We start from the raw sequence: 19,414 nt of genomic DNA, 5'->3' as shown, positions 1-19,414 counted from the left end.
ATTGGTTTTTTTTTTACTAAACAAGGAAATTGAAAGTAAAATGACATTCTACTTCCTGTGTGTCCCCAGCACAATCAAAACAAATCAGCAGTCTACTGTGATGCTTCTGTATACCTACAGCTGTGGGATTTGACTGAATTAAATTTTGCTAAAGAGATTCAGTGAATTTTATCGTCCCTCCATGTACTAATCTATTTCAGTGGGAGAATCTTTGATTTTAAGCATGGTTTCCTGCATTTCACAAATTTTTCACCTGTGAATGTGACTTGTCCCTTATTTTAAGTTTTTTTTTTCTTGTTTACACTATTACAGAAAAACCTAGTTTTTACGTATCTGCATTTTCCCTGATTTTACATTTTTTCCAGTCATCTGAAAAACGTAAAGTCTGGATTTTACTGTATAAGCCGTACATAGTTTGTATGTAAATGATAACGTTGCAGAATTCACGTTGGAATCTGGAGCTGAAGTTTTATTACACCAGTAATACTTACCGCTATTTACAAATGATTCCACTGTGACGGTCATGGGACTTTGTTGGATATTGTGTAACATATTTATCATATAGATTTCTAAATTGCTTTATTGAATGGACATTTTTAGGATGTTTAAGAATATACAAGGGTAAAGTATAAATAAAATGTTAGTGCCACCCCTGCCCTATATTCCTAATATTTATTATGGGTTAGTGTTTCCTTACAAGTGATTACCTTGTAGTAATTTATTAGATTCAGATACTGTAACGTGGAGATGACATCTTCTTTTTTTATGCTTGTAATCTCACTGATTTCACTGTGGGGGATAAAAACCACATTATTTACACAGGAACCATATTACTATTCAGCACAACACAGCCTGCTAATACATATTGTCTCCTCTTCAGGGAGAGCCTTGCTCTTGCTCATTTGGCAATATAAACAACTGGGAACTACCAGAAGATTTAATTGTAATAATTTAATTTAAGAAAAAAAATACAATGGCACAATTACTCAGAATTAAGGTGGACCGATAAAAGCTGCCGACTTGGTCCCTCTAGATCAATTTTCCAGAAAGCCTTGATTCTAAGTTTAAGGTTACTGCCAGTTGTACTGCTGCAACACATGGGGAGCTACTGTATGTGTAAAAAACTAAAGCTGCAGTCCCACTGAATTATAATAGGAGCAATACCACTAAGATATGAAACAGTTGCCCTTCTTAGGAGAAGCTTCCCATTCAGTGAAAAGAGTCGAGACGTTTAGGGTCTTTCCCTCTGCCAAAGTTGCATCTCTCAAATACCCCGGTCTAGCTAAAAGGCAAGGCATGTACAGATATTTTCAGCTCTCAGTCATAGCACAAATTAGGAGGGACTTAAAAATGACAACAAAATCCCTTATTTCAGAGCCATTCCACCGTTCTGTTTTGGTCTGTATATGCACAGTTGTGTGTGTGGACCCCCAAAACTAACGTCATACCTGACAGTTTCTCCACTGGAAAGGAAATACCAAAACTGCCCATATAATTAATGGAAACTGCCTGACAGACCGCTTTCAGCCATCAAAAAGTTAAATTAGGCTGGATTCTTACTTTATAGTAAACTGAGGCCTCTCTCCAGTTTCAGTTTTAAGTTCCATTAAGATCTCTAGGATTGTCTGTGACCAGTAGCTGCGGTAGGAAAGAAGCCCAAGATCGGATAGTGGTTTTTCCGGTGTTCCAGTTTTCCCTTCAACTTTAGACAGCTCATAGCCTGATGATAAAAAATATATGTATATGTTTAGTGATGAAAGACAAAAAGTTGAAGTGCTAATTAAGAGTTAGAGCAGTTGTAGCAGACTCACTGAATTCAATAAGCAGTTTGCCATAACCTCTTCTTTGATAGGGAGGCAGGGTTAGGATACAGGCCACATTGTAATCTTCTGTGGATTCTTTCTCCTGTGTTGGGAAGAGGGTAGAGAGGATTAGTTATATTTTTGATCTCTGTGTATAAAAAGACTTCAGTGAACTGCCATCTAGTGGGCAAAAACCAGTGCTCTTCTGGCTATATTAAAGAAAAATTAACACAAAAAAAATTAATTCTACCCTGCACTAATACTAGCTCTATCCTGTAGAGAGGATTTTTCATCCTGTTAGAATGAGTTATCTCTGTAAGAGCTGTGAGCAGTAAAGGCAGCACAGAGGTCAGCTATGAATTTAAGTACTAAAGAAGACCCCATAAAGTGAGCGCACTCTTCTCTAACACAGCTGCAACAGCTGGCTTCTGGTTTTTCTCTACTTGCTGGGGCTAGGAGGAGAAGTTGTACGCTGCGTGTTGGATCCTGCACAGTGAATGTCACCCTTTGCCTTTCTGAGTAGACCAGAAGCAGAGGGTATTAAAGGAGAAGGAAAAGGCTCTATGTACTTGGGGGTACCAAAAGTTAGGCATCTCTAAGTGATTGTATATACTTACCTCATACCCCAGGCCGGTGCTACTATCAGCAGAAAACTGCACCAGCCCCGGGTTCCTCCAGCGAGCACCACTGAGCTTCTGGCGTCATGTGGATGTGCAGTAGCATGAAAAGCTGAACTTTAACGAAGAAGTCGGCTATTTTGATCTACTGTGCATGCGTCTGCCCCAGGAAATTTGAAGAAAGAAGAAAGCTGATCGCTCTGTGGTGCTCACTGGAAAAAAACCCGAACCGGTGCAGTTTTCTGCTGATAGGAGCAACGTATATTATAGTATATATAATCACTTGGGGGGTGACTAAATTTTGGTATCCCCAATTAAATAAGCCTTTCCTTCTCCTTTAAATAAAGTATTTAAAATAATGAACTTTGTGCAAGATAGAGCTAGTTTTACTGAAGGTAGGACTTTTTTTTTTACTGCTGGCAGACCCTTGATGTCCCAGTCTTACACTGGCCCTGCTAACTCAGGCAGAGACAAAAATGAGGCAGACAAATTCTCCTGTTGCCCTGAACACTAAAGGAAATTCCTTCCAGTTCTTTGCCCATGGAGTACTTAAAACTTGTTGTTTGTGTTCTGCCTCCCTAGCTGAATGAACCAATGTACAGCAACACAGAGTTTTTGTTTTATCTTACTGAAGTCGTAACATCAAAAGGGTAAGAATTTTTCATCAGGAACTGCTAGCACTTTCTCATCCTAATGAGTAAACAGCCCAGAATTCCGACAGTTAACAGATTCAGGGTCTTACCTTGGAAAAGTAACCAACAATATGGAAACCTTTGGAATCATACTCCGTCATGATATAGAAGAGGAAAGGGTCTGTGTCATAATATAAAGTTTTGTGGTCCAGAAAGCACTTTGCCAAAAGACACAGATTCTGGGAGTAGCTCTGAAACAAAAAGTGAAATAAGCACATATTTATGTAAGTACACTAATGTACTATTTTTTTAATAGGGGGAAATGTGTATAGAAATTACCTTGTTCTTGCGTCCATCTATCTCAAAGAAGGATATTGTTCCTTTTCTGTAGATCTCATTCCCTGGAGGGTGGCGTAGGTTACATTTTGTCTAAAAGGACAGAATAATAATTGGCCATGCAACAGTAACAGTAAGTTAGGTTGAAAAAATACACACATCCATCAGTATTTCAAAGCATTGTTCAGATTTAAGCCTGGGTATATTATTTAGCAAACTGTTCAAAAAATAGCCTTACTATTCCAGTACAGTATAAGGCCTCTACTCACTTGGGTGGTTCACTTTTAAATTAACTTTTAGTATGTTATAGAATGGCTAATTCAAAACAACTTTTTTTTTTGTTGAGATTTTGAATTATTTGCCTTCTTCTGACCTTTTCCATCTTTCATATTGGGTCACTGACCCCAAATGTATTGTTGCTACTTTTTATTACTCATATTTCTATTTAGGCCCTCTTCTAATCATATTCCAGTTTCTTATTCAAATCAATGCATGGTTGCTAGGGTAAATTAGAGCCTTGCAACCATATTCCTCAAACTGCAAACTGGAGAGCTGCTGAATAAAAAGCTAAAACACTTTAAAAGCACAAATGATAAAAAATAAAAATCAATTGCAAATTCTATCAGAATATCACTCTCTACATCATATTAAACGTTAATGTAAAGGTGAACAACCCCTTTAAGTCCCTCTGCTTCCCAGAGAATTTGTGAGAAAAATAAAAAAAAGTATTGGATAAGCAAAGGAACAAAACGGTATTCCTGATAAGGCACATGCATTGGGGATTGTTTGTCCCTGCTCTTGCTTGTGGTAGGGCTATTGCCTTAGTAGTGCTTCATAAGGAGTAAAAACCCTTCATTTGCATTATTTTGCATTTTAGTTCTCACACTTACCAGGTGCCTTTGTAGACATTTAAGACTCTTCAAATATTTCAGGCAAAATTCGCATAAATAGAGGACAGGCAATACTGTTAACTCCTGAGGGTATGGTGAGAAATACCAAGGCTTGAGGCGGTGACGACCAAGCTCAATGCACTCAATATTTTTCATGCGTGTAATGATGTCATCGTGGCTGCGGTCAGATACCAAGCTCCCTGTCATACGAGGTGCAGTAGGAATTCCATCAGAGCTGTCCTGAGAATCCTGCATAGAAGGAAGTGAGGCGTTTACTGCCTAAAAATATATTATTAAAGGTAATTAATGTTGGTTGCTATGGGTAACAACCAGGGTTAATGTGCATTATATCAATATCTAAAGCAGATAAAATCAATACCATCAGCTCAGATTTAACCCTGGGTATATATCTATCTATCTCTATATAGCTAGAATCCAACAGAAAACACTGGGAATAAAACTCACAAACATCTGAAGCAACACATACCTGTTCTTGTCAACCACGATGCACAAAAGATCACTTTGGGGGCCTAACGTGACTCTCATTGTGTTTAATACCTTAAAGGAATTGTTCAGTGTTAAAATAAAAACTGTGTAAATAGATAGGCCGTGCGAAAATGGGATTTTTGTACTTACCGTTAAATCCATTTCTCTTGTACTACATTGGGGGACACAGGCACCATGGGGATAAGGATCCTGTTGCTGGAGGATGGACACTAAACAGTTAACGAAGCTCCTCCTCCGGCACTGGGCTTTATCCCCTGCCTACTTCCTGTAACCCTCAGTTTTCTGACCGAAGAAGGAAGGACCACCCGGAGAAGTCAACTTGCAAACAGAGGAGAAACCTCACCCCCTTTAAACTTGAACTAGAACTAGAATGATTAAACTGAAAGACAGGGAGGGAAGGCCTGTGTCCCCCAATGTAGTACAAGAGAAATGGATTTAACGGTAAGTACAAAAATCCCATTTTCTCTTGCCTAGATTGGGGGACACAGGCACCATGGGGACGTCCCAAAGCTACCCATGAGGGCGGGACCTATAATCCCCCGGGCTCAGGAAACAACAGCCTGAAGAACCCGTCTCCCAAAGCCTGCTTCTGCTGAAGCGAAGGAATGTATCTTATAGAATTTGGAGAAAGTGTGAATTGAGGACCACACTGCCGCCCTGCAAACCTGTTCAGCGGAAGCTTGGTGACGAACCGCCCAAGAAGTGCTGAGGGATCTGGTGGAGTGAGCCCGGATTCCTGCCGGCGGAGTTCTACTCTTCGCTGCATAGGCTCTGATGATGGCTGTCCTGATCCATCTTGAGATTGTAGCCTTAGAAGGGCGTAGGCCCTTGCGATGACCCTCAGGAATGACAAAGAGACTATCCACTCTCCTGATACTCTTAGTCGCGGAAATGTAAACTCCCAATGTGCGCACCAAATCAAGCGTGTGAAGCTTCTTCTCAATTGCCGACTTGGGATGTGGACAAAAGGACGGCACCACCATATCCTGATTAATATGAAAATCCGATACCACCTTGGGAAGGAACTCTGGAGTTGGTCGCAGCACCACCTTATCTTCATGAAATACAGTGAAGGGAGGTTTGCATGACAAGGCTGCTAGCTCCGACACCCGTCTGGCCGAGGTGATTGCTAACAGAAACACTGCCTTTAATGTTAAGGTATATAGAGGGATCTCCCGGAGAGGTTCAAATGGAGGATCTTGCATAGCAGACAGCACCAAATTGAGATCCCACGGAGAGACAGGATGACGATATGGAGGTGCCTGCCGAAGAGCGCCTTGAAGGAAGGTCTTAATGTTAGGTCGCAACGCCAACTGATGCTGAAACAAGATGGATAGTGCCGAAACCTGAACCTTCAGAGAACTAAGGGCCAGACCCTTATTCAAGCCTTCTTGCAGAAAACGCAAAATGTTTCCCTCATGCAGGACCTGTGGGTTCTCCGAGTTGTTCTCGCACCAAGTAATGAAGGTCTTCCACACCCTGTGATAGATGCGAGCAGACACCGGTTTCCTGGCCTTCATCAAGGTAGGTATGGCCTCCGTGGGAACCCCTGAGTTGGAAAGGATGAGGGCTTCAAGAGCCACGCCGTTAAATCCAGCCGTGGAGAATTCGGGTGGAACAGCGGTCCCTGTGACAACAGGTCTTCCCTGACTGGGAGGCGGAAGGGAGCCTCTGCTGCTAGAAGCATGAGTTCCGCGAACCAGGGTCTTCGGGGCCAAAAGGGAGCTACCAGGATTGCTTCTACTGCTTGTTCCTTTATCCTTCTGATGACCCTCGGAAGTAGGGCCAGGGGAGGAAACACGTACACCCTTCGAAATGGCCATGGAGCGACGAGCGCGTCCACTGCCATCGCGAACGGGTCCTTGCTTCTTGCCATGTATCGTGGCAGTTTGTTGTTGTAGCGAGAGGCCATCAGGTCCACTTCTGGCGCACCCCATCGTGCCACGATCTCCTGAAACACCTCTGGATGAAGGCTCCACTCTCCTTGGTCCACCGTCTCGCGACTGAGGAAATCCGCTGCCCAGTTTTCCACACCTGGAATGTGTACGGCCGATATCGCTGGTACATTGTCTTCTGCCCAAAGAAGAATCTGTCGAGCCTCTGCTAGGGCAGCCTGGCTTCTTGTGCCTCCTTGATGATTGATGTAGGCTACTGCCGTCATGTTGTCTGATTGTACTCGAATCGGCCGACCCCTCAGGCAGGCTGTCCAATGGGATAGGGAATGCCTTATGGCCCTGAGTTCTAAGATGTTGATGGGAAGGGAGCTTTCCTCTGCGCTCCATCTGCCCTGAACAGTGAGGTTGTCGAGGACCCCTCCCCAGCCCTGGAGACTGGCATCCGTCGTGACTACAGTCCACGAGTGGTTGGGGAAGAGTTTCCCGGACTGTAGCGTCAGGGGTCGAAGCCACCATGACATGGAATCTTGAACTGTGCCCGTCACTGGTATTCTGCGGTCCAGGTTCCCGTGGACCCTCTTCTGGTGCTGCAGTATTAGCCTCTGCAGCGGTCTGGTGTGAAGCTGAGCATAAGGCACTGCTGGAAAGGAGGCTACCATCGTTCCCAGGGCTCTCATGGCGATTCGTAACGGTATGGACGTGTTCTTCTGAATAGCTAAGAGCCGAGAGCGGAAGGAAATTATCTTGTCCGGGGGAAGGAAGGCCCTCCCCCGGGATGTATCCAGCGTTAGACCAAGGTATTCCGTCCGTTGTGAGGGTGTGAATACTGACTTCTGATGGTTGATGAGCCAACCCAGCTGGGATAGAGTTGTCATCACCCTCTGAAGGTGGATTGAGGTTTGGGACAGAGACGGGGTCTTGATGAGAAGATCGTCCAAATATGGAATGACTCCCACTCCCTGGAGTCTCAGCTCTGACAAGGCCGCCGCCATCACCTTTGTGAAGACTCGCGGAGCGGAGGAGAGTCCGAAGGGAAGAGCCACAAATTGCCAATGTTCTCCTGCGGCAAAGAACCGAAGGAATCTGTAATGGTTGGGATGAATTGGTATGTGGAGGTATGCATCCTTGATGTCGAGAACCGCCATGAAATCCCCTTTGTCTAGGGACAGAAGAACTGATTGCACAGACTCCATCTTGAAATGTTGTTTGCGGACGTATCTGTTCACCTTCTTGAGGTCCAATACAGGACGGTAAGAATGGTCTTTTTTGGGTACAATAAAGAGGTTGGAATAGAATCCTCGACCTCTGTCGCAGGGAGGAACGTGTTGTATGACCCCCGAGGTTGCAAGGTCGTGAACGACAGATCGATATGCAGAGCGCTTGGGTTCCCTTGGTGGCAGGCGGGACACAAAGAACCGTGGTGGGGGAATCTGAACAAAGTCTATGAGGTAACCCTGGGCTACAATATTCTGCACCCAGGGATCCTGTACGTGCTGTTCCCACACCTCCCGAAAGTGTCTTAGGCGGCCGCCTAAGAGGATGCCCTCGGCGGCCTCCGTAGAGCGGGATCCAGCAGTCACAGGGCAATGAGGGGAGTCTCAGCCTGCAGACCTCCGTGGAGCGGGAAGGCTCTAAAGGGCACAAAATAATTAGTCAACCTCAAAATTAGGATGATGTCGGCTGGGGGGGGTTCTGGAAAAGGTAACACTGACCCCCATAGCTGGCATGGTACATGAATGCCTCTATACCACTTCTCCCTGCCAAAGTATCCGTCCTCCTTCTGAGGACACTAAAGAAAAACTGAGGGTTACAGGAAGTAGGCAGGGGATAAAGCCCAGTGCCGGAGGAGGAGCTTCGTTAACTGTTTAGTGTCCATCCTCCAGCAACAGGATCCTTATCCCCATGGTGCCTGTGTCCCCCAATCTAGGCAAGAGAAATAAAAAATGTTTCTAATATAGTTAATTAGCAAAAAATGTAATGTATAAAGGCTGTAGTTACTGGTTGTCTAATATTATAGCCAGAACACTACTTCGTGCTTTTCAGCTCTCTTGGATTGCACTGGTTGGTTACCAGGCAGTAACCAATCAGTGACTTGATGGGGGGCAACATGAGTCATAACTGTTGCTTTTGAATCTGAGCTGCATGCTAAGGATCAATTGCAAACTCACTGAACAGTTATGTCCCATGTGGCCCCCTCTTAAAGTCGCTGACTAACTCAGAGTTAGAGAGCTGCAAAGCAGGAAGTAGTGTTCTGGCTATTATGTTACATATCCAGTCACTCCAGCCTTTATACATTACATTTTTGGCTAACTAACTACATTAAAAACATTTTTTTTATTTTGCAAAGCCTATCTATTTACCCAGTTTTTATTTTTACGCTGAACTGTTCCTTTAAGGAAGGTGGTACAGGGCTCAGCAGGACAGTCCCATAGCAACCTTCTGCCTACAGCTACACCAGCAAGAGCCACCACAGACATTTACTAATGAATGCTGCAGGAACGACACTTAGCAGAAGTTGGGGGAAGATAAAGGCATCTATACGGCTATAAGCCAATCTAAGCAATATTGGCATTCAGAGCACCTGAAGCATTATAGCAGGCTATATCCGCTACAGTCACACCAGGTGATACATGAGCATCCCCTAAAAGAAACAAACTGATCCATTTTCAGCAATGTAGTTACAGAGCCTCAATACCCTCACATTTTCCTTATGAATTTACTTTACAAGTACCCATGCTATCATCATCTCTCTCTGTCCAGCCCATGGAAAATCCTTTGGGAATTGTTCCTGTTCTATTCTTTCCTAACATCATACCATATCCATAACCCTGGCTAACTTCATGGGAGGTTCTAAGGCAATGAGGAGGATTGTGGCAAACTAGCCTGAAGGACAGCGACAGATTAGGCAGGATAGTTAGTTGGTTCTTACCTCATCTGCACTCAGACAGTTTGATTTGCGCTTCCTTCCAGGTTGTACTACAGGAGCAGGAGCACTGGGTCTGCGCACTGCACCATTCTAAAAAAAAAAAAAAAAAAAATAGATTCTAATTAAATATAGTGAGTATTTACATTATAAACAAGGTATTCCAATTGTTGCAGTCAAGATCAGACAATCAAACCACCCATCCTTGTTTCACATTCACTTAAATGATAAATGCATTGCCTATTACAGTGCCATAAACCTAATGGGGGGAGGGGGTGGCTGTGGGATGAGTAAATGTGCAATAATATGATACATCTTACTGATTAGCACAAAGATAATCATCATTCAGTTACACAGAGCAGTTATAAGGTATGGTGTAATCCAGGAATATTCAGCCCAGGTCACTCTGTGCTGATAAATAGGCTTTTTTGGAATTGACAGGTGTGATCCTGGCCCCTCCGCCGCCTGAGGCAGCAGCAGTTGCTGCTGCCCCCCCTCCCTCGGAAATTCGCTCTTAAAGTACCAGGAGCAGCATTTTTGCTGCCCCTGGTACCTAGTGGGGCGCTGCCCCTTGAGGCGACAGCCTCAACTCGCCTCATTGACGAAGCACCCGTGTGTTCAACTACATCAAGGTTACAGGATGGATATTCCTGTTCTGTACAGATTAAACACATTTAAGGGTTCATAGCAATTGTGATGGTAAAAAAAATTACAAAAAAGGTGGATCTGTTTGAGTGATGGACAAGGCCTTATCTTGCAATTACCCCCTTATTCCTTGGGCTTCCTTGCAGGTCAGAGGACGAAATACTCAGAATTGCTCTACCTGACATTGCCCTAAAAGTATTGCTAAGAAATTGAATATGGTAATCACTTTTAGCTCATTCATGTTAAAGCTTATACAGTAGAACCCCCATTTTACTTTTTACAGGGGACCAGAAAAAAATGGTGTAAAATCCAGGAAAATATAAAATCAGTTAAATGTATTATGTATAATATATAGGTGGGACCACAAAACAACAATGTAAAATGAGGGAAAATAAAATCAGGGGATGTAAAATTGAGGTTTTACTGTATTAGCTCCAGTGCATGAAAACAGTAACTTACTTGAGATAGCATCACTGTATGTGCACTGCCTCCAGCTACATCACAGGGCGCCTGCTGAAAAGCAAATGGATGCATCATATAAGGCTCATTTTGAGTTGTCTATAACATACACTATTACAGGTTTTACATGACTTTTGAGATGCCACTTTAAAGTGTTAAGGAAAAATGCTTTAAATAAGCCTTAAATAAGCAGTTTTACCTGTGGGAAGACAGAGACCTGGGTTGTCTCTGGAGCAGGTGGGACTGGAATTGCAGGAGGTACAATGTCCACCTTCCGCTTCTGAGGTTAGAGAAAAATAAGACAGTTATAATGTGAATGTACTGCACTTTAAAGAAAAGGAAAATCAGTTTTGGAAGATATCAAAGGTCTGTATGCAATAAATAGTGGTTTGGGAGTGATAGAAAGAGAGGAATGTGTTTTACCGGCACAGGAAGAGATTTTCCGCCTGCTGCAGGGACAACAGCCGGAGGTGGGATCAGCTCAGGAATCTTCCTCTGTGTAAGAAAGAAAAGGGGATTTTTGTACTTGCAGTAAAATTATTTTCTGTGAGAAACACAAATTAAGTAGTATAAACTTACTCTACATGGAAACAGGGCACCAAAAGAAAAAAAAACAGACATGGTAGCACCTCCATCCGGAGATCTACCTCTCCTGGAAACCAGCCATGTATCATCTTATAAACAGCAAAGGGTGAAGAACCCAAACCAGAATGCTATACCAGAAGCTGCTGCGTGATTCAGTCAAACCAAATAGTGACATGTATTTGGTAGGAGGCTATTTAATGAGTACAAATGGACAGCCAGAATGGACAAGTCCCACCAAGTCACAGCTTATGCATGAATAGAATGTCTTGGATTTTGTTTAACTGGTCTATGGACCGGTTGCCAGTGCTATACACTTCCCAAAGCTCCCAGTGACCTGGAGGAATCAGCCATAAATAAAGGAGAAGGAAAGGTTAAAACTAAGTAAGCTTTATCAGAAAGGTCTATATAAATACACCAGTAAACCCTCAAAGTAATGTTGCTCACCACATTTATTTCCTTCTATTGTATACATATGGGCTTCTGCATCAGACCTGTTCTCGGCTTAAACCTCCAGGGCTAGGGCTTGAGCATGCTCCGTTTGCTCCTCTCCCTCCTCCCCTCCCGCTGTAAATTGAGCTCAGCATTATGAGCAGTAAGAAACTCAGGCAGGAAGTGATGTCACAGCAAGCTAATATGGCAGCTGCTATCCTAAACAATCAGAGACAGTGTCTAGAACTGTTTATTCAGGTATGGAAAAGCATTCTAAAGAATAAAAATGGAGTTCTAGCTTGCACTGTTGTGGCTAATCTATTGGCAATAAACTGCCTTGGTAGCTTTCCTTCTCCTTTAACATTTTCTAACTAGAAAACATGAATAGGAAAGCATCTAGACCAGCAAAACATGCCTTGTCCCAACCAAAAGAGAAATGAAGGTACCAATAAGGACAGCTGAAACTCTCAACATGGCTGGCACAACATCATTTCTCCACATTAAGCCACTTCTACACAGTATACAAGGGAGAACCCTGTCAGTAACCTAGTGGCCAAATTCACTTGCCAAGAGGTTGTTTAAATACAGGCCTGGAATGGGTGGTGGCTATTAAGGGTCTCACGAGTACATCTTTTCTCTGGTTCACAAACTCACTGCAGCATATCAGCAGTTATCTTTAAGGGTTAGTCCATACGGGGAGGTTTTGTTGCCTGGCGACTAATCGCCTCGTCTTCTGAGCGACAATCTCCCCGAACTGCCTCATCGTGTTTTCCCATAGGCACACGCGGCGATGTGTTTTCAATAGTCACCCAAAGTTTCCTCACGGAGGCAACTTTGGGCGACTATTGAAAACGCAACCATACACTGAATTGAATAAGAAACTGAAATATGAATAGGAGAGGCCTGAAATAAAAGACGAGTAATAAAAAGTAGCAATATCAATACAATTGTAGCCTTACAGAGTATTTGTTTTTAGGTGGAGTCAGAAGAAAGTGTCAGAAGAAGAAGGCAAATATGCCAAAAACTATAAAATAAATAAATAATGAAGACCAATTGAAAAGTTGCTTAGAATCGGCCACTCTATAGCATTATAAAAGTTAACGTAAATGTGAACCGCCCCTTTAAGATTACATTTATCTTGCTGTCCTAGCTGTCTTTTATGGTTTAAGTATGGACACTATCAGTGCGATATCCAATTTTTCTTACCTTTGGGGCAGTCATTAAAATAACCCTTGAGGCCACTCCCTGATGCACAGAATTGGGGAGATTAGGGAAATGCACACTGATGATGTAAGTTGCAGGGAGTGAACCTCTCATTGATTCTTCTCACTTCATAATTCTTTCCATGTTCTCAACAAGCAACTTATTTCTTTTATGTCTTAGTGGGTGTCCACGAATGTAATGTCTGGTTTGACCTACACACATTTCTATAATTTACATATTCATAGGAGCCAATTAAAATAGTTTGGCACAGACAGTCAATTGCTAATTTCAAATGTAACATGTTGTTGCCTTTTTCTGAATACTGACAAGACATTAGTTATACACAGCGCCAATTCTGGGGCTGCTGCAGCCTACAGCAGCAGCCCAGATGCCGCCCCCCTCCTCTCCCGCTCTGAACTTAAAAATTAGCGTCGGAGCGGTCTAAGGGGGCAATATGGCTAGTGCAGTAAGCGCAATGGCACTCTCTGTACTAGCGGAGCCGAATTTCCGGGTTAAAACCCGGATGTTCGGCTCTTAAAGTTACAAGAGGCGGCTTTTTGCCGCCCGTTGTAACTGGGCGTTTGAAGCCGCCTGAGGCAAGGGTCTCACCTTGCCTCATGGCAGAAGCGGCCCTGGTCATACATCTGTCTCATGGCACTTACATTAAGAACTTGATAATGTAGTATTATAAACTGGTGAACATTGCCATCTCAGCAGCAATTAGTGCAAGCTATAAGACTAGACATTGTATCTATTCTATAGTATTTCATATATTTTGACCCTCTAGCTAAATGAGGTGATTTCGCTTCATTATATAAAATCATTTCACTGGAATCTACAGAAAATTTTACTTTTTGTTTTAGCAGAGGAATCAGTATGCCATTTCTAAATCATAATTTAAAGATGCAAATAAGACATTCTTCCCAGAATATTCAAATGCTTCCCATGATGGTTTTTGGGTTCCACTGTGTAATACTAAAGGAATTCTTCTGATGACATTCTAGGTCTTTCTCTAATTCCAGGAAGGCTTGATTTGCAATCTTTTAAAGGACAAGAGTCATTGTCTCAACAGTAAACTTGGAGACCTTTGCTGTCATATGCTGCCTTTTAGCTATAACGGCATTGTTATGTATAGGAGATTTCAGGCAGTTAATAACCACTTAGACGAGTTAAACAATTATAATGTAGCTGGGATTGGAATTGTATTACAATACAAGAGCTGGGTAGTTTTCCAAGAATTAGAAAAAGTGTACAATTAAGAATTACCCTTCAAAATCCAGCTTTGATAGAGAAATAAATCCATAATTCCTCTTGCAACACACCCAGCAGTTTTAACATGTACTAAAAGCACTAAGAAAAGAACTAGTGTATCAAGATGGAATACACCCTCGGGTTCAAAGAGAGCATAGTTCAATTTTAGTCTGGCCTTTATTTCTGGTTTTCTCAGATTTGCTTTTATCTGGTACCTATGGATTGGAGGAAAGTTGATGTAACTCCTATATTTAAAATGGATTGTGATCCCAGACTGGCAATTATAGGCCAGTAAGATTGACATCCCTGGGGGGCAAATTATTTATATATCACATTCAAGATTTTGTCCTAGTGAATGGCATTATGAGCAGCAATCAGCATGGCTTTATGAAGGATAGATCATGTCAGGCAAATTTGATTGCTTTTTATGATGAGGTAAGTAAGATGCTGGACAGTGGGGGGGGGGGCAGATGTGATCTATTTGAATTTGATACAGTGCCCCACAAATGACTGCTTTCTAAACTATGGTCTGTTGGGCATAATGAGGTTATGGATAGGGAACTGGCTTTAGGAACGGGTACAGATGGTTGTTGTTAATGGTACATTCTCTACTTGGAGTAAAGTTCTTAGTGGGGTCCCTCAGGGCTCAGTATTGGGTCTACTTTTATTTAACTTGTTCATTAATGACTTACCACCACCACCACCTCTCTCTCAGGGGAGCTCGGTCTTGATCCAGACAGTCCATTCTTTGTAGGAGTTTTTGCCTCTTTCTTTGGAAACTGAATCTTCGTAAGATCCAAACGATCATGAGTAACCCACTCATCTAAACGCTTGTTGACTGGGAGAAGTAAAAAAAGATAACTTTATCATAGAAAATCAATAAGAATAGGAGAAACAATAGCTGTTAGCTTTTTCTTTAAGGTTGGAACTGTAGAATGCAGGAGGAAAATAATGGCAACAGGAGAAAGGAAACAAAGACGAGTAAAAGAAAAAAATTTTGACAGAAAAGGAATGAACATGTTATAAAGTAATATGTTTATCTTTGCCAGCTAAAAATATAATCAATTATTTTGGCAAGGTCATAAAGCTAACAGAATCGACTGCATTAAAGCAGAAAAAGAATATCAAATTTCTAGTTCAGTAAATACAATTAAGTAATTAGTCCTACATATTACTATGTCAGCACCCAATGAGTTAAACTCCCAAAACTGGTAAGTGAAACATCAATTAGGAAATCAACTTACAGTCTATATAATGCACATAGAAGAGCTTCTTCCCTGTAAGTTCCTTGATGCTCAGAATTTCAGCAAGTGCTAGAAAGGATTAAACAGAGACACAGAAGCCATTACAAAAATGTTACATTTTATTACGAATGCATGCATTTCCTCCACAAAGTGCCTGCATGGAGTTCCCCCATATAAATTAAGGACACACTGAATTCTACGCTCCTTTACCCATAAACAAATACAAAAACTGCTATATTTCTATAAAACTTATTACAGTGAGTCTAAATTTATGTAATACTTACGCCATTCAACTTCATTGTCCTGATTCTTGCGAAGCACAGGCAATCTGCAGCCCTCTACAATCTCTGCCTGAAAAGCAGTTAAGGATAAATGACAAGAGAACTGCCGACAATTATCTAGAGCTACATACTGTCACCTGATAACATCCTATTGTTCTTTAGTTGAAAACCTGCTTCGGTCAAAACTGGACCCTTGTTACATTAAAGGGATACTGTCATGGGAAAACATGTTTTTTTTTTTCTTTCCCAAAACGCATCAGTTAATAGTGCTGCTCTGGCAGAATTCTGCACTGAAATCCATTTTTCAAAAGAGCAAACAGATTTTTTTATATTCAATTTTGAAATCTGGCAGGGGGCTAGACATATTGTCAGTTTCCCAGCTGCCCCCAGTCATGTGACTTGTGCTCTGATAAACTTTAGTCACACTTAACTGCTGTACTACAAGTTGGAGTGATATCAACCCTCCCCCAGCAGCCTAACAGAACAATGGGAAGGTAACCAGATAGCAGCTCCCTAACACAAGATAAAAGCTCCCTGGTAGATCTAAGAACAACACTCAATAGTAAAAGCCAAGTTCAATCCTAAAGTGCAGGCAATAGTCACTTGACTGGGACAGCTGAGAAACTGACAATATGTCTAGTCCCATGTCAGATTTCAAAATTGAATATAAAAAAAACATATGTTTGCTCTTTTGAGAGTTGGATTTCAGTGCAGAATTCTGCTGGAGTAGTACTATTAACTGATGCGTTTTGAAAAAAACATGTTTTACCATGACAGTATCAGTTTATGAAAGACAATTTCCTGCTTTTTCTCTCTCTGTTACAAGTGCATAAGAGGTGAGCACATTGTATGGCACTGGTATAAAGGATACATTACGTACAATACCATATACTTGAGAATCTCTAGGTTTGTTGAATTTATACTGCTTGGGTGTTAGAGTTCTATATTTTGGCAGGGCACCCCTAGCTAGATATGTTGGCTGTATTAGTGACAAGTTGTTACCTATTAAAAGCCAACAAATACTTTAGGGATTCTCCGCTTATTCTCCTCTTCAGAAACACGATAGGGCAACGATCAATCGTGCGGCGCTTGATTTCTCCTCCCTGCCTTCTATAGGAGATAGCCAGGAAATTGAGCGCCGCGTGATGGATCGTCGCCCTGCCCCCATTTCTGAAGAGGAGCACAAGCGGAAAATCGGTGAGTTATTTCTTAATAAAGACTTTGCGAATTTAAAGTTAAATGTGTCTTGGTGTTTTTTTTTGTTAAGTACAAACAAATTTAAAAAAAAAAAAAAAAAAATTTATGTTACTGGTCCTTTAAATTGTAACACCATCTGGTTTATTTGGAGGCCGAGATTAGATTTTTAAAGTTGTTTTCTGGTAATAAATCCACTTTTTTAGATAGTGTCCCCTAGGGTTCTTATTCCTACCCTAGGCCATCTCCTAAAGTGACTTTTGAAGTGTGGGATATTGGAATTGCCCCATAGAGTAAGACCGGTAGACCCCCCCCCCATGAACGTCTGCCTGCTTTGTCTGCTTACCATGTGTAAGATTTAAAAGTTATCAATACTGAGATTAACTAGCCCCTGTATTGTTTGCACCTCAAATTCAGACTATAAACACACCTTAAACAAATTGCTGATGGGGCACCAGCATTATATAGTATAGTGTACATCTTACAGTGGTCCTAATAGGTTCCCCGTCTCCTGCTTTGTTCTGTCTGTCCTATGCTCTGTGTGTGTGCCATACTCTGCCTGCCCTATACTCCTTGTGTGTGCCATACTCTGCCTTCCCTATGCTCCCTGTGTGTGTCATACTCTACCTGGCCTGTGCTCCCTGTATGTGTCATACTCTGCCTGTACTATGCCCCGTGTGTGTGCCATACTCTGCCTGTCCTATGCTCCCTGTGTGCCATACTCTGCCTGTCCTATGCTCCCTGTGTGTGCCATACTCTGCCTGTCCTATGCTCCCTGTGTGTGTCACACTCTGCCTGTACTATGCTCCCTGTGTGTGCCATACTCTGCCTATGGAACATAAGCTTGGTAGGGGTTTGTTAGCATTTGAAAATTATTGTTAGGGACCAATAAGGTATTTAATCATGTGCTGGGGGGGGGGGTTGCGGTGTTATCCACAGGGGAGGACGAGGCATATAGATTTAAAGGATTTAAAAATGAAATTGTTTTAAAATAATAAAAATATAATGCAGTGTTGCCCTGCAATAGTAAAACTGCTGTGTTTGCTTCAGAAACATTACTATTGTTTATATAAATAAGCAGCTGTGTAGCCATGAGGGCAGCTATTCAAAGTTTCTCCTTTGAATAGCTGCCCTCATGGCTACACAGCAGCTTAAGTTACACAGCAGATAACAGATAAGCTCTGTAGAACATAATGCTGTTATCCATTTGTTAACCTGTGCCATATAGCCATTTTTCAATTTCCGCCATTGCTACTCAGCAGCTTGTTTATATCAACTATAGTAGTGTTTCTGAAGCAAACAGATCACTTTTACCAGTGCAGGGCAACGCTACATTATATTTTCATTACTTTAAAACACTTTCAGTTTTTGGTGTTACTGTTCCTTTAAGAGTACCTCTTAATATAACAACTTGTTTCATATATGAGTGATATCCCTGCAGAGAGCATGAACCATTTGGTATTTTGGTGTGCGACCACAATTAATGTGGGCACGGTCTTGTGGTAACATGGGTGTGGTTTAAAATCAGGGAGTGGCTAACACTGGCCCTCCACCATGTAGGCCGGAAAAATTCCGGCCCTCGGTACCACAGAAGTTGAACAGCACTGCTGTAGGATATGACTTTCTTCTACAGTTGTCACCTTTGCCAGGTTATTAACACAAACGTTTGATGGCGGCACACAGGTAGCGATGTGATGATGTTTTGGGCAGCGTGATATACGAAATTTGGAAGATTTCTGGACGGTTTTCAAAATGTTGAAACCCGTATATAAACATTGGATATGGAGCATAAGGGTTTTAACCCAGCCGGCGCCTTGAAAATACAGAGGTCACAGTAAAAAAACTAGACAGGTGGCAATTCCATTTTTAGGGTTGTATAATGTAATGGCAAATATTTATTATTCTTCTATTTTAGGAGTGTATAAGGGAATGGCAAATACTTGTTCTTGACACTCTCTGCCCCTTTAAATAATCAAGTACAACAAAAAAAGTGGGAAGTGTATGTGCAACACAGTGACTAAAACTCATATATAATAGAACATGTAGAATCCAAGTCCCTGCCCTGAAGATTTTTAATTGGATAAATATACACAGATCAACTGAAAGAACCCTCAAATATAATGGACCAATATGGCAGTATTTCTCTGAGGAAATCATGAAATAACCCGGTCACTATAGGAGAATATAAATGGGCAAATGTTACTAGTGATTCGCACCTACCGGAAGCCATTATAAACATTGGGACTACATACAGCGCTGCCTCGCGCCGTGCATTTATCAGAGTTACATACAGATAAACAAGCCATTTGCTTGCCCTATGTGATCAATTTCTGTCTCTGCGTCCGCGATAACAATAAACCTTACCTCCGCCATGATTTTTCTTTAGAGCGACTTCCGTCTCTCCAACCTCAAAGCCACCTCCCTCTTCCTTGACAACCGTATCGAAGGGCAAAGAAATCGCGCCTGACTATGCAGAACATTCTGCGCGCCTTTAGAACATTTCCTCAGTCCTTTGTTTGGA

General features: G+C 42.0%; 1 protein-coding gene across 5 annotated transcripts in view; it reads right to left on the bottom strand.

Moving 5' to 3' along the window:
- The window catches only part of kat5.L (K(lysine) acetyltransferase 5 L homeolog), a 20,518-nt gene extending 1,104 nt beyond the window's left edge, over window positions 1–19,414 (bottom strand). Inside the window, exons 1-14 of one of the 5 annotated variants that reach the window (XM_018257694.2) lie at window positions 19,258–19,414; window positions 15,703–15,769; window positions 15,419–15,487; window positions 14,867–15,012; window positions 11,130–11,201; window positions 10,906–10,986; window positions 10,707–10,760; window positions 9,609–9,695; window positions 4,278–4,556; window positions 3,391–3,480; window positions 3,162–3,302; window positions 1,812–1,905; window positions 1,561–1,720; window positions 708–789 (exon numbers count right to left, since the gene is read on the bottom strand). In XM_018257694.2, coding sequence (XP_018113183.1) covers window positions 708–789; window positions 1,561–1,720; window positions 1,812–1,905; window positions 3,162–3,302; window positions 3,391–3,480; window positions 4,278–4,556; window positions 9,609–9,695; window positions 10,707–10,760; window positions 10,906–10,986; window positions 11,130–11,201; window positions 14,867–15,012; window positions 15,419–15,487; window positions 15,703–15,769; window positions 19,258–19,266 — 1,431 coding nt within the window. In that variant the 5' untranslated portion in view covers window positions 19,267–19,414. Of the gene's footprint in view, window positions 1–707; window positions 790–1,560; window positions 1,721–1,811; window positions 1,906–3,161; window positions 3,303–3,390; window positions 3,481–4,277; window positions 4,557–9,608; window positions 9,696–10,706; window positions 10,761–10,905; window positions 10,987–11,129; window positions 11,202–14,866; window positions 15,013–15,418; window positions 15,488–15,702; window positions 15,770–18,533; window positions 19,236–19,257 lie in introns of those variants that run through there. The other 4 variants (XM_018257695.2, XM_018257692.2, XM_018257691.2 and 1 more) reach the window with 4 other exon arrangements.

The sequence above is a fragment of the Xenopus laevis genome, chromosome 4L, assembly GCF_017654675.1.
Source record: "Xenopus laevis strain J_2021 chromosome 4L, Xenopus_laevis_v10.1, whole genome shotgun sequence".
Taxonomy (NCBI): Eukaryota; Metazoa; Chordata; class Amphibia; order Anura; family Pipidae; genus Xenopus; species Xenopus laevis.
The sequence above is the reverse complement of the archived record's forward strand: the minus strand, read 5'-3'. Positions and strand labels throughout refer to the sequence as shown.